The sequence below is a fragment of the Triturus cristatus genome, chromosome 2_2, assembly GCF_964204655.1.
Source record: "Triturus cristatus chromosome 2_2, aTriCri1.1, whole genome shotgun sequence".
NCBI classification, from domain to species: domain Eukaryota; kingdom Metazoa; phylum Chordata; class Amphibia; order Caudata; family Salamandridae; genus Triturus; species Triturus cristatus.
The window spans coordinates 1182905741-1182927565 of record NC_140582.1 but is presented as its reverse complement, the minus strand read 5'-3'; the positions used below and the strand labels follow the sequence as shown (position 1 = coordinate 1182927565).

Genomic DNA, 21825 nt, shown 5'->3' with positions numbered 1-21825 from the left:
ATCTGCCAAACGTATGCCTTTTCCCATTGCATTTTTAGTTAGCGCACATGCATAAATATGTGCCACATGATCTGAAAATAAACAATTTGCTGTATATGGTCGCTGTCGCCTGGTGACAGCACTAGGGACTGCGTCATTCGAATGTTCCTTTTTCAAAAGGCGCGTGCACGTGTGATCTGAAATTTGTGCTGAAAGAACGGAGGATAAAGTAGGCATGAACGGCTGTTAGAGGGGTGGGACAGAAGATCGAAGCGGGATGAAGTCCTCAGACTCTCACAGATGCCTAGTGGCCACAGTTAAAATGAGCAAAAATGTGAGCAGTCCTAGCTTTAGTCAACAAATGTTGTATTCTAGGACCTGTAGTTTTATGCCTAACATTAGGTATGGACTAAAATCTATAGTAAGCAAAGTGCTGCGGCTAAAAGGGCAGTGCTCGCTTGGTGTGTCACACTTGACATGGAACCACCTGGCGTTTATGTTATGTCATTTTATTCTATGTTGCTGATATATCTCAGCATTGTATCTAGAAAGTTTATTCCATGCTATTGCAGCCATGCTGTGGCAGACCGGCTTGGACTGGTCTTTCTGGCACGAGTGCAGTGTCAGAAAGCTGGTCCGAAAGGCCCGTGTGTCCTGCTTTAGTGGCGCAGGGGTCCGGCCTCTGTATGATTAGTGAATTAACCCCACAAGAGCCAAAGGGGATGGGCATACAGTTTCTGTGCCGGGTAAGCCTGCAAGCCGTCTGCATAAAGACACGATACTCCGCTCACTTATGCTTTTTTTTTCAACATTGAGCCATTTGCACAATTTTGTCGAGGGTCAACCTCCCAGATTTTATTAAACTATCTTGGGCTAGATGTACTAACATATAGTCCAATGTACTGCAGCAAGGGGGAGCTGAGGTTGGGTACAGGGTCCTATTTAGAAATGATGGCCCAAGGCTGCACTCTTACCCTGCTCTGACCCGGAAGCTGCTTAACTCCATTCACACACCTTTGCACCATGGAACAAAGGAGTGTGCATGGTATCTAGCAGACATTTTGTACTGGAATTATACACTCCCACCACAAAATCCAATGCCCGGACAACTTTTAAAATATTTCACATATTTACTGTGCTCAGTGCAGCACGGGGCAATGTGCCAACTCTTTGGAGAGATAAGTATGTTTCTCCAACTTTGCTCCTGCCTCAAAGGAGGGTTATATGTTGTTGTAAAGCCTGGTCTGACAACTTTAGCTGATAAGGCTTCCAGTCAAATAAGGCTTCAGTCGAAAAACAAGCTTGCTTTTCACTGGAAGGCCTACCACCGCTCATATAACGCCCCTAACCTCAAAGTGGGCTAAAACAGCACAAAGGGCTGTTTGTGCTAAAAAAATGTGCCTTACCCGTAGTAAAAATGAGCACTAACATGCAAATACCCTATGAAGACTTTGGGCTGCTTTGCCTCACTTAGTATGACGTTGAAGCAAGCAAAGTCTTGCTATGTCCGCCCCACGTGTTTGAACTTCTATAGTTTTTCTTAAAGAGAGCTGCTATTATGGTATTCCCTTTACTCACAAGGGCACCATGTTAATCACCCACACAACTGGATACTGTATTGAGGAATTTACGCGTTTGAGTACTTTACGCGGACCTCAGTGCACATTTTTTCGGCACTCGCTGAAGCGACTCTGCGGCGTCACTTAATGTGCCCCTTGTTTACTTCCAAGAGAGCATCTCTCTGTCTCTCTTCTCTCTATTTATCTCTTTCCTCCCTACTCACCTGAACCTCTCTGTTGTCTCTCCTCCTCACTACGTCTCCCTATCAGTTTTCTTTCTTGCCTCTGGTCATCCCCTCTCTAGCTCTTCGAGTCTGTCTTTCTATCCTCTGCCTCGCTCCTGTCTCTAGTCTCAACCCACCTTTCTCTCCAAGCTCTCTCTCTCTCTCTCTCCATTCTTCTCTTTCTCTCCACCTCTTATATAAAGGTCAAGGGGTTAAGGTTTTTCTCAAAATACCTCACTCCCTTTTCTTTCTAGTGCAGTGTAGCCTGAGTGTGTCTTCGAAAGAGATCTGTATTTTCGCCCCATCCCCCGCTGTTTATAGAAAGGCCCGGTGGGGCTCGACTTGATTTCAAAGGGTGAAACTCCCTGACCCAGCTCTGGCCTCTTGATCTCCAGAGGCGCAATCTGCGCATCTGCTCTGACCCGTTACCAGGGGGCGCAACAGTAACAGACCGCGCACAATCAGCGCAAGAAACGCCCTCAACCTTCGGACTGTCTTCTTGATGCGCATCCGCCGATTTGTAATAGAATCCAGTTCTTCTTACCCTGCACAAGTAACCTTCAGTACAAAGACAATTGTCTTAAAATACATAATTTATCAATATGCACAAAATTGTAACTCTTGATATTTTAAAATTCATACGCACGGCAATTACAAATTATATGGTACAAATCTAATTTTTTTTTCAATTAGCTGGAAAATAAAAACTGGAACTCTTCGTCATGAAGATGGATTTAAATTAATTCATTCCCGAATGTAATTCAAGATGCACACGAAAATGGTGAGGGGTTTCAGTTCTTTTTCTGCTGTTTAAAGGCGGGTTCATCTAGTTCACGTTAAAATACTACAAGGTGTTGAAAATTGGAAGTGCTCTGTGGCAACGTGGGCTATCGTTTACCGTCACTTCGGGGTAAGGGGTAGGGTCTCGCGGTCATTGCCTCCTCGTCCCCTTCCTGTCCCAGTCCTTGCACCCAGTCCTTACTCAAGGACTGAGACAGGGAGACCTGGACTCGGAGTACTGAAAACCGGGCATCAACACACTCTTGTGCCAAATCCGTGTGACACCAGTATTTTGAAACCCCTGTTCCAAAGAAATATATATATATCAAGACTGCCGTGGGGCAGTCGAAACGCGTCAGGCTGGGCACTCGCTTGATATAATTATGCACTATGCACTTGAATCTGCAATAAAATAAAGAATTATTTTCTACGCTGTGGTCCGTACCTGCTTTTGGATCGTATCAAGGATCTTGGCTATCATATATTTATATATATATATATATATTCAAACACAGTCTCGTCAACCAACCGCCGCTCATTCTTAGGTAGGTGCTACCGCAGAGCGGTGACGAACCGCTAATACTGCTACCCAACTCCTTCGTCCATGCAAAGGTACGCGGTGCACTCATGAGTCGTTTTTGAGGATTTTATTGTTGTCAAACCACCATAACTAACACGCGTTTCGGCCGTGCAGCCTTTGTCAATGTCAGCGTGCATAAATTCCTTAACCCATTAAATACTCGCGTGTCTCAATTCATTTGAAAACGGACTTGTGCATTGTTTCATCAACATTAATTGATATTGAAATAGGACTTTTCACAGTTACCACAATCTTGGCGGCCATCTTTGAATATGCTTCATTCACAACATAATATGTACACAGGCACCAATGCAATATACTTGTTGCTATAATCCTCAAAAACGACTGTTGAGCCCTTTTCTGAAATCCCTCTCTCACAAAATTTCTCGCCAGCGAGCAGCACATGCCCTGCAACACAGGCGAGACCTAAAAAGTGTTCGTCATTTTGAAGACTCGCGAACCAGTAATACAACATTACTTTTTTATCTATTTTAGCCACGCTGAACAGCATCGGTATGCTCTACAGCATGGCTAAAACCATCAGCAAAGTCAGTAGGTCTCAAAGACTATTGGCCTTGCCTATGCTTGTTATTTCACTGCAGCATTAATCCTACGTTATCCCTCCAGCCTCTTTCTCCACACAGTCATTCTTAAGGAGTCCAAAGGAGGCCAAAACTGGGCTGTGCTTGCTTCTGTTCCAGTTCAGAGGTGACATGGCTTGGCGGCTCCAGTGGGACTGCTCCTTTTAGAGCATGGCCATGTTTGATCTGCCAAAGACTGGCCCCTCTCCTGAAGTGTTACTGTGTGGAAAAAACGACGGAATGGAATGTGGCCTAGAATAATTACCAGCGGCTGAAACTATTTCTTACAATCCAGCCATAACATTTTGTTAATTTCTCAGTGAAGCAGCCAAAAGGCAGCATAATCCCCCTACAAAACCAAAAAAGAAAATGAAAATTAATATGTGTTCAGGTTCCAGTGCAATCGAACAATACCTCATTTTACAGGTCTCCGCCCTCATTCTGTGTTGTTTACATGTTAAATAATCGTTCTAATTGATCTTTGCAAATAGGGGAATAATGGTTTTTAACTGCACTCGCCTCTTATTCGGTCATAGTAGAATGTATAATAACCGGTCCCACGTGCCATGGAACATGGTTTCTTCGACGTCACCGGTGGCGAGTGAACTTTTGAAAGCAGCGGCGTTTAAATATCTGTCACAGGTAAAACTGAGGGAGTTGAGGGAACCCAAATTCCTTTAGAGGGAATTGGCAGGAATCTTCCTGTAGGAAATGTTTTGCCAAGAATGCCCACCTTATGCAAGGGACAGGCTGTGGTTATTCCAGACATAGCCAGAATGTTGCCAATAATGCCCACATGTCAGGTGGTGGCTAATGCTGCCTTGGATAATCAGCCAATAATAATGATCAATGTGGGCCTCTGTTGCACCCAGCAGAGCCGGACAGTTCCCAAGAACTCTCATTTTATGTAAAGGATGCAACATCATGATGCCAGGGGCAGCCAGAATGCTGCCACGAATGCCCCCTATACGTCTGGTAAGGCCGCTGTTTGCCAAATAGCCACTAGGGTTCAAGAGTGAAGCACTATTGCCCGGGATTGCCAATGTGCTGCTGAGAGTGCTCCTCTATATGCTGAGGAGATGCCAGTGATAGGCCAGGGATAGAGAGAACGTCATCAAAGTGTCCTGACTATATCACTGGTCCGGTGGTCACTGGTCTTCCAGGGAATGCCAGAATGCTACCAAGAATGCCCCCAATAGATGACTGCATTGTCAGAGCCCCAGCATTCCACTGAGTGCCACCCATCCCTCCAGCCAAGCGCCCGCCACTGGCATATACACCATTGAAAGCACATGTGAACACAAGCAGGTAGACACACACATATACAAGGACATAGTCATCCCCTGTGATCACTCACACATATGCACACACTCACAGAGATAAACAACACCCGGCTGCAGCCCCTCTCTCCACTGAGTGCCACCCATCCTTCCAGCCATGCGCCCGCCGCTGGCATACTCCAGTCAAAGCACAGGTGAACACAAGCAGGCAGACACACACATATACAAGGACATACTCATCCCCTGTGCTCACTCACACATGTGCACAGATCCACAGACACTCACAGAGATAAACAACTCTCGGCTGCAGCCCCTCTCTCCGCTGAGTGCCACCCATCCCTCCAGCCAAGTGCCTGCCAATGGCATACACACCAGTCAAAGCACATGTAAACACAAGCAGGTAGACACACACATATACAAGGACATACTCATACCCTGTGCTCACTCACACATGTGCACACATTCCCACACACTAACAGACATAAACAACACCCGGCTGCAGCCCCTCTCTCCACTGAGTGCCACCCATCCCTCCAGCCATGCGCCCGCCGCTGGCATACACCAGTCAAAGCACAGGTGAACACAAGCAGGCAGACACACACATATACAAGGACATACACATCCCCTGCGATCCCTCACACATGTGTACAGATCCACAGACACTCACAGACATAAACAACGCCCGGCTGCAGCCCCTCTCTCCACTGAGTGCCACCCTTCCCTCCAGTCAAGTGCCCACCGCTGGCATACACCAGTCAAAGCACAAGTGAACACAAGCAGGTAGACACGCATATACAAGGACATACTCATCCCCGGTGATCACTCACACATGTGCACACATTCACACACTCACAGAGATAAACAACACTCGGCTGCAGCCCCTCTCTCCGCTGAGTGCCACCCATCCCTCCAGCCAAGCACCCGCCGCTGGCATACACCAGTCAAAGCACAGGTGCACACAAGCAGGCAGACACACACATATACAAGGACATACACATCCCCTGCGATCACTCACACATGTGCACCGATCCACAGACACTCACAGACATAAACAACGCCCGGCTGCAGCCCCTCTCTCCACTGAGTGCCACCCTTCCCTCCAGTCAAGCGCCCACCGCTGGCATACACCAGTCAAAGCACAGGTGAACACAAGCAGGCAGACACACACTTGTACAAGGACATACACATCCCCTGCGATCACTCACACATGTGCACACATTCACACACACTCACAGACATAAACAACGCCCGGCTGCAGCCCCTCTCTCCACTGAGTGCCACCCTTCCCTCCAGTCAAGTGCCCACCGCTGGCATACACCAGTCAAAGCACAGGTGAACACAAGCAGGCAGACACACACTTGTACAAGGACATACACATCCCCTGCGATCACTCACACATGTGCACACATTCACACACACTCACAGACATAAACAACGCCCGGCTACACTTCCTCTCCCCATGTAACTACCAAACTTTGGTGGTGAATCCTGGCTTATGGGGGATGTGTATTTTGTAACCCAGTTCCTCCAAGTGTCTTTCCCTTGCCCCCTCTTTTTAGGTAAAACCTAGTAATCCACTTTAGTGTCCAAAAGTTAGTCCAATTCAGCGTCAGGGGATTGTGGGACAATCTCTGCTTTCATTTCTGCTTTATTGTCATGTTTTTTACATTTCTTTTACGATGGCTCAGCTTTTCTTAAATATTTGTTATGCTAACATTTGAAGCCACCTTAAGATGCATTTTTAATTTGTATTACTTTTAAACTTTTATTGTTTATATTATAATATGTTATATTATATTATATGATATTGTCTTAGGTATAGAGTTTAGTTTTAGGGTAAGGGACACACACGCTAATGGTGACGGTTACTGTTCAGGTCAGTGTTAAGTCCAGATATAGGGCAGGGACTGAGATAAGCTTTAGGGTTTGTCCTGAGTATAGAGTTTCGGTAAAGGTTATGGTTAGGGTAAGGAATAAGGGACATCGTCAATATTAGGCAGGGTAAGCACTGATTTGTGGTTGGGGTAAAGGGTGTAGTTAAGCCTAGTGTTAGTGTGGTAGTTCGGGTAAGAAATAGGATTTGGGTGAGGGCGAAAGTTAGGGCAGTGGTAAGGTGTAGGGTTAAGACTAGAGTTAGGAAGAAGTTTATTTTTAACATCAGTGTTGGGGGAGGTGTGTAGACTACGTAAAAGGATTGTTGATGTAATGACGTCACTATAAAAGCAACTCATTATGGGTTTGACTATACACCCAATAGGAGCAGAAAGAGGAGTTTTCGCATTGCATGGGAATAAACAATCATTTCTACTGGTTTTATCTCCCACACATATTTCGGTTGGTAAAACCTGTAGAAAAGTCCGTGTGGAAATACATCTGAAATGGGAGAAAGCCGTCCAGGAATCAATTCTAATCCACAGATTCCTGCTGGCATTTCCCACTGTGAGGATCGAAGCACTACATTCCACCGGAAGTTGTCCACGGGGTGGATGAGATTCCTCATGAGTGCATACCTGGACGAAGCTCCAAGCGGGAGGGGTGGGGGCTTCATCCTCAGAACCGGCACATAAGGTGTGAAGGGGTCTATGCAGAGGTTAAGTGTCTATTTTTTTTTTTTAGATTTAGTGACATAGCTTCCTTGAAGCATTATCATTTTGTTAGTCATTAACATGTCATCTAGAACACTGTAAAAGGTTATTATATGTATTTGTTCTCAGTTTGAAAGCTATTTATTCCAACCCTTTTGGGGGGCTCCCCTCACACGGTTTGAAAAGATAACTAACATCTCAGTTCCACGTTCACTAGATTTCAGTAACTTCATGGCAAAGTTGGGTGTGAAAATAACAGGTTAACCGTATTTTGTCCTGTTAAAACAAGAATGGCTTATGTTTAAATAGGGCCCAGGGTTTCTACTGGTTTATGTAGGACCTAGGTAATATGCTGGTTTACACATCGAGTAGGGATTATACTAGTTTACGCAGAGCCTAGGGATTATGCTGGTTTACGCAGGGTTTAGGGATTATGCTGGTTTATTCAGGGCCTATGGACTATGCTGGTTTACGCATGGCCGAGGGAATACACTGGTTTCCGTAGGGCCTACAGACTATGCTGGTTTTTGCAGGGCCTACAGACTATGCTGGTTTACGCAGGGCCTAGGGATTATGCTGGTTTACGCGGGGCCTATGGACTATGCTGGTTTACGCAGGGCCGAGGGAATACACTGGTTTCCGTAGGGCCTACAGACTATGCTGGTTTTTGCAGGGCCTACAGACTATGCTGGTTTACGCAGGGCCTAGGGATTATGCTGTTTTATGTAGGGCCTACGGATTACACTGGATTATGCAAGGCCTACTAACTATGCTGGTTTCCACAGGGTCTAGGGACTGTTGGTTTATGCAGGGCCTAGGAATTATGTTGGTTTACACAGGGCCTAGGCATCATGCTGGTGTAAACAGGGCCTAGGGACTATGCTGGGTTACGCAGGGCCTAGGGATCACGCTGGTTTACGCAGGGCCTAGGGATCACGCTGGTTTACGCAGGGCCTGGGGATCATGCTAGTGTACACAGGGCCTAGGGATCACGCTGGTGTACACAGGGCCTACGGACTATGCTGGTTTACGCAGGACCTAGGGATCATGCTGGTTTACGCAGGGCCCAGGGATCATGCTGGTTTACGCAGGGCCTAGGGATCATGCTGGTTTACGCAGGGCCTAGGGATCATGCTGGGTTACGCAGGGCCTAGGGATCACGCTGGTGTACACAGGACCTACGGACTATGCTGGTTTACGCAGGGCCTAGGGATCATGCTGGTTTACGCAGGGCCTAGGGATCATGCTGGTTTATGCAGGGCCTAGAGGTTATGCTGGTTTACGCAGGGCCTAGGAATCATGCTGGTGTACACAGGGGTTTGGGACTATGCTGGTTTATGCAGGGCCTAGGGACTATGCTGGTTTACGCAGGGCCTAGGGACTATGCTGGGTGACGCAGAGCCTAGGGATCACGCTGGTTTACGCAGGGCCTGGGGATCATGCTAGTGTACACAGGGCCTAGGGATCACGCTGGTGTACACAGGGCCTACGGACTATGCTGGTTTACGCAGGGCCTAGGGATCATGCTGGTTTACGCAGGGCCTAGGGATCATGCTGGTTTACGCAGGGCCTAGGGATCATGCTGGGCTACGCAGGGCCTAGGGATCACGCTGGTGTACACAGGACCTACGGACTATGCTGGTTTACGCAGGGCCTAGGGATCATGCTGGTTTACGCAGGGCCTAGGGATCATGCTGGTTTATGCAGGGCCTAGAGGTTATGCTGGTTTACGCAGGGCCTAGGAATCATGCTGGTGTACACAGGGGTTTGGGACTATGCTGGTTTATGCAGGGCCTAGGGACTATGCTGGTTTACGCAGGGCCTAGGGACTATGCTGGGTGACGCAGAGCCTAGGGATCACGCTGGTTTACGCAGGGCCTGGGGATCATGCTAGTGTACACAGGGCCTAGGGATCACGCTGGTGTACACAGGGCCTACGGACTATGCTGGTTTACGCAGGGCCTAGGGATCATGCTGGTTTACGCAGGGCCTAGGGATCATGCTGGTTTACGCAGGGCCTAGGGATCATGCTGGGCTACGCAGGGCCTAGGGATCACGCTGGTGTACACAGGACCTACGGACTATGCTGGTTTACGCAGGGCCTAGGGATCATGCTGGTTTACGCAGGGCCTAGGGATCATGCTGGTTTATGCAGGGCCTAGAGGTTATGCTGGTTTACGCAGGGCCTAGGAATCATGCTGGTGTACACAGGGGTTTGGGACTATGCTGGTTTATGCAGGGCCTAGGGACTATGCTGGTTTACGCAGGGCCTAGGGACTATGCTGGGTGACGCAGGGCCTAGGTATCATGCTGGGTTACGCAGGGCCTAGGGATCATGCTGGGTTACGCAGGGCCTAGGGATCATGCTGGTTTAATGGGTTATGCAGGGCCTAGGGATCATGCTGGGTTACGCAGGGCCTAGGGACCATGCAGGTTTACGCAGCGCCTAGGGATCATGCTGGTCTACGCAGCGCCTAGAGATTACGCTGACCTGTCTCCTTCTCCATTAGTGTAATGACTGGCCTGATGCCTCCCAATGAACAATCCATGAACAGTGAGATGGATACGGACTTGCATTCTCTGGCTCGGTGGATAAAAATGCCACTGCAGGCACCTCCGTGCCCAGTGAGGTGGACATCAAAGCTGCAAGCCAATACGGAGGCGCTGTGTAGCGTCGATGAGGTTGTGCCAGAGTCTTCAATCTGGCGCCACACCGAAGGGCCCAGACGGGCCCCTCAGATGGTCCCTTGTTAGCAGAGGGTCCAGGAGCACTGCCCCTTCCATCAGTTGACGTCTGCCGCTGATACCCGTTTCTCTTTCCCTGATGGCCAATAGTTCTTCCTGTGGTTCAAATGAGGCCATTCGACGTGCCTCGTCCTGTTTCAAACCGCTATACTTAAATATGTAATGTATATACATCCTGGCGTCACCATGGCAGGTGTAAAACACGCAAGTTGTTGACAGGTAAATGTGGCAAGACCTCTCTCAAAATAAAGTTGTAATATTTTTTTATTGGTTCAGTGGGCATTCTTTGCGTTTTTGCCTTTGATGTACAGTGATAAGAGTCTGTTCTCTTCTGCAGTGCGCCAGTACTGCAGTAGAGGTTCTATGTTGTATGCCTCTGCCTTTGTGGGACGCTCATGACTTTTGTCTCATGAAGCCTCCGTACATTGGCTGGAACCCACTCTGTGAGCAGCGCTCACCGGTTGTTGTGCCCAACCGTGTCGTCACTTCCGCCGACGCTTCCGCTGCTTCGGCAGGTTGGTGTCCCCTGATGCGCCATCGCAACCAGACCAAAGAAGAGCAGGTCACAAGACTGGGCGGCCATCTTGTACTCCCCTCTATGCTACAAATGAATATATAAAATGAAATACAAAATAGGTATATATTTGTACATGTGTATTGTGCTAAAGCATTGTTCATTCTGTGATTCTAGCCTTCTCCAACGTCGAAGTTTATTCAGGGCTACTTGGGAGCCGTGATAAGTGCTGTCTCCATTGCTGTGAGTAAATCATTTTTACTGTTTTTTAATCTTGTTTTTTATTAATCACTGCTTTCAATGTATCCAGAACAAGGACATACACGTACATTTTCAGGGTCCATAGCTAATATACATCTAGTACTGTTAACATAACATCCCGTGGCTGTGCACGGACTCACTATCATTTTTACTATTATAGGAAATGATTGTGGTATGTGCTCCCTTTCTCAGGCTCTGACAGTCTCTCATCATTGGAAAGATAAACTGTGGTCCCCCCTTCCCATTGGAACCACTGCAAACCTGCCACCACCACAGCAGCCGGGCGAGGTTACTGGCCCTGTTTAAATGTACGATCAAAGAAGGGTGGCCATGGCCATTAATGGTTCACCACCCATAAAGTGTGGACAACCATTGTCGGCCATGAACATAGCAAGAGGATGTTTCAAATTCTTCTGCCACCCCTATGCGTCCCCGCCACTACTCTTCTGACATACCCTGCGATAGGCCCGGAATAACTCTGTTACACGTATTCAAGTCATTTTAAAATCTATTTTCATCATGTGATGGGCCATAACTAAAGCGAGTACTCTGCTTCATCACGATGAAAAGGCACCCCACAACAGTGACGGATACCCCGTCCACCGAAATATAAATCCTATAGGATATAATGGGATTTATATTTCGGCAGGGGGGATATCCGTTACCGTCTGCCAAGATGGTAATCCGGCCCTAAATATTTATAAAGTATGTACATAAATAGCTTTAACATAATAAACACCTCAGACGTGCTGAAACGATCATTCCCTTCTGCCCCCTCACCTTTCAACCCTGACATGACCAATGTCATCATTACCAACTATTGATAAGCAAGTTTCATATCTGGAGGGATGTGAAGGTCAAACACCTGTCCTACCGTCCTCAGAGGTCTGGTTGAGTGTTAATATCCTCAGGGATCTGATTGGTTACATCTAACCACATCCCTTAGGAGGGCAACAGCCAATCTGGCTAGGTGTTACCATCCTCAAGTATCTGGTTAGGAGTTACCATCCTAGATGTGACCCTACTCAGGGGTCTGGTTAGGTGTTAATATCCTCAGGGATCTCTTTAGATGTTAAAATCTTCAGGGGTCTCTTTAGTTGTTACCGTCCTCCGGGATCTGGTTTGAAGTTGCCATCCTAAGAGAGCTGAGTAGGTGTTATCTTCCTCAAGGGTCTTGTTAGGTGTTAATATCCTCAGTGATCAGTTTAGGTGTTACTGATCTAGTTAGGTGTTACCATCCTCAGGAACTTGGTTAGGTGTAACAGTTCTCAGGGATCTGATCAGGAGTTACCATCCTAAGGGATCTGGGTAGGTGATATCTTTCTCAAGGGTCTGGTTAGTTATTTACATCCTCAGATTCTGGTTAGGTATTACAGATCTGGTTATGTGCTACCATCTTCATGGATCCGTTTAGGTGTGACTGATATAGTTCGGTATTACCATCCTCACAAATCTAGTTAGGTGTTACCGTTCTCAGGGACCTGATTAGGAGTTACTATCCTAAGTGATCTGGGTAGGTGTGACCATACTCATGGGTCTGTTTAAGTGTTAACATCCTCAGGGATCTGGTTAGGTGCTACAGTCCTCAGGGATCTGGTTAGGAGTTACAATCCTAAGGTATCTGGGTAGGTGTTATTGTGTTCAGGGGTATGTTTAGGTGTTACCAATCTGGTTAGAATTTACTATCCTCAGAAATCTGGTTAGGTGTTACCATCCTCAAGTTCCTGGTTAAGACTTACCATCCTAAGGTATCTGGGTAGGTGTGACCATACTCAAGGGTCTGGCTCGGTGTTACTGATCTAGTTAAGTGCTACCATCCTCAGGGATCTCTTTAGGTGTTAACATCTTTAGGGATCTCTTTAGGTATTTCTGTCCTCAGGGATCTGGTTAGGAGTTGCCATCCTTAGGGATCTGGGTAGGTGTTATCTTCCTTATGGATCTGGTTAGGTTTTACCGAACTGGTTATGTGCTATGGTCTACAGGGATCTGGTTAGGTGTTACTGATCTGATTAGGTGTTACCTTTTTAGCTATTTGGTTAGGAGTTACCATCCTAATGAATCGGGGTAGGTGTTATCTTCCTCATGGGTCTGGTTTGGTGTTAACATCCCCAGGGATCTGTTTAGCGATTACGGATCTGGTTAGGTGCTACCAGCCTCAGGGATCTATTTAGGTCTTACCATCCTCATGAATCTGGTTAGGAGTTACTATCGTGAGTTATCTGGCTAGGTGCTACCATCCTCAGGGATCTGTTTAGTTGTTACCGCCCTCAGGGATCTGGTTAGGAGTTACCATCCTAAGGGATCTGGGTAGACACTACTGTGTTCAGGGGTCTAGTTAGGTGTTACCGATCTGGTTAGAAGTTACCATCCTCAGGAATCTGGTTAGGCGTTACCATCCTCAGGGATTTGGTTATGTGTTATCATCCTCAGGGATCTTTTTAGTCATTACCGTCCTCAGTACTCAGGGATCTGGTTAGGTGTTACCAATCTAGCTAGGTGCTACCATCTTTAGGGATCTGTTTAATTGTTACTGTCCTCAGTGATCTGTTTAGTTTTTACCATCCTAAGGGATCTGGGTAGATGCTACTGTGTTCAGGGGTCTAGTTAGGTGTTACCGATCTGGTTAGAAGTTACCATCCTCAGGGATATAGTTAGGTGTTACGGATTTGGTTATGTGCTATCATCCTCAGGGATCTCTTTAGTCGTTACCTTCCTCAGTACTCAGGGATCTGGTTAAGTGTTACCGATCTGATTAGGTGTTACCATCCTCAGGGATCTGGTTAGGTATTAGCATGCTAAGGGATCTGGGTAGGTGCTACTGTGTTCAGGGGTCTGATTAGGTGTTGCCATTTTTAGGAATCTGGTTAGGTGTTACCGTCCTCCGGTATATGGTTAGGTGTTACCAATCTGGTTAGGTGTTATAATTTTTCAGGGATCTGGTTAGCAATTAACATCCTAAGATGTCTGTGTAGGTGTTACAGTCTTCAAGGGTCTGGTTGGGTGTTACCGATCTGGTTAATGTTACCATCCTCAGGAATCTGGTTAGGTGTTACCGATCTGATTTGGAGTTACAATCCTCGCGGATCTCATTAGGTATTGGTATTCTGTTCGGCGTTACCATACTCGGGGATCTAGTTAGGTGTTACCATCCACCTTCTTGCCTCCAGCACTTAGTATCTGGAAGGTTCTCCTGCTGGCAGCATCAAAGGGGAACAGATTGGTACTTCACATAGGCAGGTTTGTTAGTATGGTTTCAACCAGAAAGTGTTTTCTGGTTGGAATGGCCTAAATAAAGTTTTACGGTCATTTTAAGTGCAGGCGATGTTCTCAGCACACAGCCATCACTCACCTGGACAAATGAAACCGCAAAAGGTATTAGATGCCTTGAAAAACTTCACTCACGCTGTTCTTGCCACTTGGGTGCCATCGCATACAGCAAAAAATATAACTGTTTTTTGTTCTGGAAATGTTCATTATTTTTTACTTTCAGGCTGTCCTAGATAGTTTATATTTTCCACATTCCTACATTTTTCAAAGATTTTCTTTTCTGTTCATTTCATTTAAATATTCGTACTCTAGAATTCGATAATCTTGAATCAGCGTTCATAACATGCTGTTTTTTAGGCCAAAGCCCACCAGACAGCATAGCTTTCTTGTTGCAAAGACATATTGGGGGCATGCTAGAAGCGGACCTAGTAATGCGTTCCGCCCGTTGCTTACCATTGGCTTTGCCTTTTGTCATTCACATTCACTTGCTTTCTGTTTGCTGGCTTTATGTTTTAGGCTGCCTGGCTTGAGTTAGCCCCCCCCTGTGGAGCATAGCCTGTTTACCACCTCACATGGTGGCTTCTTGTATTCTTCCACAACTGTTTGCTTTTTGTGAACTCTTTATTAATTTTTTTGTGAAGCGCTTCATGAGAATCACCCTCAACTGCACTAAAATGGAAATCTTCCCAATTAACATCCACTGAACCCCCTCGATCCTTGGCGGCTCCGGCCTAAAAGGGCAACCTAAGGCGCTAAAGTATTCAGGCATCTGGTTTGTGAAAGACCTACACACCTCCGTCGCAATCAAAAAGAGTAAAAGACTTTCCAAAATGAATGACCTATTATCCTCCTGGTCCCCCAAATTCTTAACTTGGTGGTGCAGGGCGGACTCCTCGAAAATGATGACCGCTCCCCAAGTCAACTTTCTTTCAAGTATGCTCCCCGTAAACATATCAAACCATTTCTTTAATGCAATAGACAAGGCTATGCCGAACTTCATTTGGAAGGGGAAGAGGCCTAAACATGCCTGACTCCCATAGATATCAGCAGGCTTTCCAAGCAGTCCTGGGTAACTGGTGACTCAACAACACCATAGACTCAGTGGCGAAAACTGTGATCACCAAGCGCTGGAAGCACCATAACCCCCCAAAACATAGGAATGGGGAGAAACTCAATGCCTACCTAGGCCAGGGCGGAGAGTGTCGCACTTCGCCTCGAGGACACATTAGGACTTTGAAAGGTCCCTCTCGCCACTAACTGGGACTCAATCCTGGCTGCTCTGACCTACCCACCCCCGCAAAGTCCTGATGCTTTGCCTCAGGCCCCAGAGGAAGCTGAGACCCGACCCACACAGACTCCATCAGGAAACGAAAGGGGAGAATCGCACCCATATGCGTGCCCCACGACACACTAGTAATCGCCACCAGAACGCTATTACGCATAACATCAACAAGGAGGCGATGTCCGGCGTGCACAGGAGCCAGTCCCATGTTCCATACCCATTATGTATTATTTTGTCCCGGTTTAGTTATAACCCGCCTCCACAGCTTAGCATCGTGCAATTTCAAACATAAGTAGAAATATAGACACAAGCCACGCCCCATCCACAGCAGATGACCGGCATCATGACACACTACCCCAGACTGCCGCGAAATAGGAAATAATGACCCAGGCACGTTGAGTTGGCAGAAAGCAATTAACACAAGGGCAAAACGTAGATTAACCACAGTGTAAGAGACCTTGTCTTGATAAAAAATACAGTAATGCCTATGTAACCAACTAATATTCAACATAATGATTAGCCGGTTGTACAAATCGAATATGTTTGTTAATCCACAAAAATCAATAAAAGCAGATTAAAAAAAAAAACAAGACCATAGACTCTTTTACCCCAACCCACAGCCCGGCCGGCCCGGCTGCAAATTGAATCCCATGTACTAATCCCCTCTCCGCCTACAATCCATACTAACCATCTGCGGCCTAGTAAAACGACCTATAGCCCACTCTTACCCCATTATATCAGATACGGTAGCAGGCCTTCTACCCGTTGGTACATTTTTGCCCAACCACCTTGCCGACTCCACCATAGCTTCTTTGTAGCATAATCATTAAATGAAACTAGAAGGCAGAACCCTATTCTGGAAACTATGGGCTCAAAGAGGCTCAACTCCATTGGAGACCATGGTACCACACTAAACCCCACCCCCTTTGCTGACTTGAGTTTGCGTTACAAACTCCCTCCAATCAAATTAAAAAACAATTTACCTAAAAAATCAATTAGGAAGCTCCTGAAACCACACAATCCAGACCTCCCCGACCTTTTAAGGAAACTCAAAAGAATAGGTCACGTGGCAACTCACATCTATAAACCTCTAGACCCTCCACAACTACACCTTAGTAAAAACGTGAAAAAGTTAGGGTCGCCATATATACCAGAAGAGCTGATCACGCACTTCCCTGACTCTCCATGCCATCGAATCTGGCATTCTCCCTTTGTAGAGAAAATTACTCTGTCCATTGCCTAGTCTAGGCTTTGGTCGATGCACAAATCCAACTGGACCCCATCTAGGCTACACGAGCTGGGGACCCCACAATCAGATATGTGCTGGCTTCGTGAGGAATCATCGGGCTCGATCATACACATGTTCTCCACATGCAAAATGATTTCCCCCCTATGGTCCAAGATACAACAAATCATTCCAGACATCTTTAAAATGTACTTTTCTCTGCCCCTACTGACCCGAAGGCTTGGCTTAGAGGCTCACCTTCCCAAATCAACCTATCCCCACAAGACTCCCTTCTACTTGACCTCAAAAACAGTCCTACTAGATTAGAAATCTATCACAGAAGTCCTTTTCAAAAGGTAGAACTTCCTATGCACTACCAAAAGTGCTGACAACATCATGTATAAAAAAAATACACAACTCTTCACGCTCGCAGGGCCAATGAGACACTCTCGACCTATATCTCGAAAAGGTGGACACCCCATATCTCCCAAATATGAGTCATACACCGCTCCTACAGGTCTCGCGCCTTGCAGACCTACCCTCATTCATTCATCCCATGTGCCCTCGCCACACAGTAGGGGACCCCCTCTCCCTCTCCCCTCCCTCCCACGCCTTCCCCGTCCCACTCTCTCTCTCGCTTCTTTCTCTTTCTTACTTTTGGATCTAACCTCGTGTACACTCTAGAATGTCATACCTACACATTTAGTTAGTTTCTCGCTGTTATTCCACAAATTGTATGATGCTCTACACCTTACTCTGTAGTGTGCAATTCATTTATACTTTGTTTCAGTTTTTTCAGTTTCTCTTATCTGTATTTTGAAATAAAATAGTTTGAACTTAAAAACAAAAAAGCCACTCTTGAGAATGCCTGTGTTAAAGCTGGCCGTCCGTGCACGCTCCTCCTCCCCGCTGCTCTCTGTATGGCCTCTTTAGGGTGATTTGCGCGTCCTGCCTTCACTTTTACCAGAAGCGGTTTGGCTCTCATCAGTTTTCGAGGCTCATTTTTATGCGTGAAAGTGTGTGTTTTCTTTAGAGGTCGCTAGTCACAGTGCGAGTTCACTAACTGCCACCGCATGCCTTCCTTCCACTGGCAGAAGTTGTCGTTTTGTTTTCACTGCTGCTTATATTTGTACGTCAATTAGTCGGAGAAGAGAGCATGGCAGTGTTTTCTGTTTAATTTTCCGTCTGCTTTTAAAGTTTATAACGCAGGTAATGAAATGTGTCCCTCTAACACGGAAGAAAGCTCCTCAGCACACTTGTTTTTATTTCTTTCGGAAATCTGTGGATACTTTGCAATAGTGAACAGTTCTATTTGGCTGCTTTTCTGGTGGCTGCTTATGTACTGTGGGCAAGCATTTGTTTGATCTCTTGGAATGTGCTTTCCGCTGCGTACACCACTTTAGCTTAAATTGGATAACTCAGGGCCTCATTACGATGTTGGGTGGACCGCCACTGACAGGCCGTCGATGACGGTCCGCCCGACATCCAGGGCAGCGGTCCGACCACCGGACTACAATACCGGCGTCCGAGCGCAGTGGTCGGGTGAAAAGGCCTCCGACAGGCTCAAGGAGCCTATTGGGATGGCGGTCGGACTGTAATCCCTACAATGGAGGTGGTGTCTGCGCAGGCACTGCCGTGGGGATTACGATGTTGCTTTCCCTCTTCCTTTGCATGGCGGTCCCACCACCATGTAATGACAGACGGAAAGGGACTTTGGGGGCCCCAAGCAGGGCCCCGTGCCCCCTGGGCTACTGCTCAGTGGCCAAGGGGGCATATGTGGTGCCCCCCAAACATCCACGCACCGTGTGCCAGTACAACATAGTACCTGGCACACAGTGCATGAATGTTTGAAAGTGCCTATTTGTTGTGCAGTCCAAAGGGCACATTCCGAGCACCATGTTAGCGGTCCTTCCTCATTGGGCTGGTGGTGTTGTTTAGTTCCTACTAATCCGTAGGATCATTGTTTGGACAACATAAACTAGGGGCTTGGTGCCAAGACTGATTCCGGAGACCCCCGCAAGATATGTTGGCTTATAGACCAGCTAGCTCACAGTGCTACCATGAGCCCCCCTAACCTCACCAGGAAGCGAATGGTTTCTTACAACCACTGAACATGACTAATCTGATCACTCAGGTATCATGAAAACAGTACAGAACCTTTCGCTCAGTCACTCCTGCTTACTTATTCTCAGCGAAGTACAAAAAGAACACACTAGGGGACATTTTCAATATGTTTATTGAACCAACGTTATTCTTGTATAAAATACATGTGCTGCAATAATCAATAGACAGAAGCAGATACAAGTTATAACGAGCACCAAGAGCGTAACTAGTAGATATAGTTCTGCGATGGTGCTAAAGCAGTTATATGTGCAGACATATAAAACAAGGCAGTAATGGAGCGCACTCCTCCTATGCGAACCCTACTCTAAGTCTACCTAGAGTGTGTGTAGGTGTACAGCCAAGAATCCCCCCCCCCAAGGGACAATCCAACCCCATTACCTGGTGGGAGAGAATGAAGGACTCCAACTTGGTCACGAACTGGACACCCCTCACAAGATGTCAGGCCGCTGCGCGGTGAATTCTCAGCATGCAAGGAACTTCGTTGTCAGCTGAAGTGCCTCCTCGGCTAATCCATCGGGATGCTCATTATTTATAATGGAAAGCAGTCTTGCGTTGTTAGATTAGCGATGTTATGGATCTAGATATCCCTTCCGCCCCGTGGATGCAGATAGGAAGACTTTTGTACATAGTGCGTACAGAGGCCTAGTACATGATGTTTGAGGCATCTTGATAATGTTCTGCGAAGCTAGATGTGTAAATAAAGTAATTTCAGAGAAACTAATCCAACACTGTCGTGTACGCTAATGTGTGCTAAAGTTCACAGCTGAAATGGTACTTTCTAGGACAATGTAAGAAATAAGCTGCTTTGCTACATAGGCCTAACTCTGGAATATAACAGTGGGACTGCTCACTCATTGTCTGACGGACACCTGCCCTCTCGTCTAACCGTCATTGTAATGAGGGCCTCTGTTACTTTAATTTATTGTTTGGTAATTGAAGATGCTTCGTGTTGCCCTTCCACATTTACTACAACAATCGTATAAATGCATATTGTTTTGTTTTCATAATGGTAGCTTTTCCCCAAAACACATAATGTTGCATATGTGCTTTATTTGGTAAGAAAAGCATAATAAAAATGTATTTTTTCTAGTGGGCTTCGGGCCCATTATGTAAGGGAAACCATGTACTGTTTTTTCAAACGACCATGCTCGTCTTAATTAACTCCCCATGAACTTAGGAACCCTATCTAAAATAAGGCGGGAAACAGCATTTACAATGCAGTCGGAACCATGCATGCCTTTACAATGCATGTTTATCACGTATATTTTTACAACAAATATGCCTTTACCAGGCATGCCTTTACCAGGAAAATGTAAGTATTTCGCAGGTAAATGTATTATATATGTATATGTTAGGGCAAAGCGATTTTTAGGGTTTAGAGTGGGTATGGGTGTTTGGGTGGCAAGGGTATTTTAGGGTTTAGGATGGGTGTGGGTTTTTGAATAGCAATGGTATTTTTAGGGTGGGTGTGGGTTGGTTTTTAGGTGGCAAGGGTATTTTAGGGTTTAGGGTGGGTGTGGGTTTTTGGGTGGTAAGGGTATTTTTAGGGTTTAGGCTGGGCGTAATTGTTTTGGGTGTCAAGAGTATTTTTAGGATTTAGGGTGGGCGTGGGATTTTGGGTGGCAAGGGTGTTTTTAGGGTGTAGGGAGATTGTGGATTTCGGGTAGCAAAAGTAATTTTAGGGTTTGCGGTGGGCGTGGTACTTTGGGTTGAAAGGGTATTTTTAGGATTTAGGGTGGGTGTGGGTTTTTGGGTGGCAAGGTTATTTTTAGGGTTAGGGTGAGTATGGGTTTCTGAGTGGCAAGTATATACTTAGGGTTTAGGGTGGGTGTGACTTTTTGGGTGGCATGGTTAGTTTTAGGGTTTAGGGTGGGTATGGAGTTTTTGGGTGCCAAGTGTATTTTTGGTTTTGACGGTCACTGTGGATTTTTGTGTGTCAAGGGCATTTTTAAGGTTTAGGGTGTGTGTGGGTTTTGGGGTAACGAGTAATTTTAGGGCTTAGGGTGGGTGTGGGTTTTCAGGTGGCAAGGGTATTTTTAAGGTTTATGGTTGGTATGGATTTAGGGGTTGTGGATTACTAAGGGGAGAAACATTTTATATGTTTGTGTATTACATACATATATATATATATATATATTCACTGAAAAAAACAAAGGTTATAGGGACCTTATAGTTAGTCTCAGGTTTCACTCATACAAAACCACTGAAATTCAGCAGTTATAGTTAGCTGAGCTAACTATAACTCAGTCACCCGCAATACACTGCTTATGACCTCACATATTACATCATTCATGACATGGTCAGTGCTATCACTAATGACTTCTCAAATTACATTACTGATGCCATCACTGATGACATAATCCACAAAATCACTAATGCATCATCCAGTGACTGTGAGTGTTAAAAAAAAGTTTGAGTGTTAAATATATATATCAAGGTGTATTGGTGAGTCAGTGGGTGTATGAGTGCCTGTATTGATGATTCAGTGGGTGCGTGACTTACGCTATAAGTGAATAATTAGGTGTTTCAGTGAATGTGTGGGTGAGTGCTGGTTGTATGAATGTTTGTACCAGTCTGTGAGTTGGTGTCTAAGTGGCTGTATGAGTGGGTACATGAGTGGCTGTATGGGTGATTGGTTGTCTGAGTACCTGTATTGGTGTCTGTGTGGGTGAATGAGGGGATGTGTGACTGCCTGTAGTGACGAGGGAGTGGGTAAGTCAGTGGATGTGTGGGTTAGTGAGTGTGTGTGTGTGAGGGGCTGTATTGGTGAGTGTGTGTATGGCTTTGTGGGTGAGTGGATGTGTCAGTGGTATATGGGTGAGCAACTGGGTATGTGAAA

The 21825-nt window shown here is 46.2% G+C and overlaps 1 protein-coding gene across 4 annotated transcripts in view; it reads left to right on the top strand.

Moving 5' to 3' along the window:
- Window positions 1–21825, top strand: part of SFXN5 (sideroflexin 5) — a 1315749-nt gene that overhangs the window by 642810 nt on the left and 651114 nt on the right. For all 4 annotated transcript variants that reach the window (XM_085642762.1, XM_085642761.1, XM_085642760.1 and 1 more), the window contains exon 9: window positions 11005–11070. In XM_085642762.1, coding sequence (XP_085498888.1) covers window positions 11005–11070 — 66 coding nt within the window. The remainder of the gene's footprint in view (window positions 1–11004; window positions 11071–21825) is intronic.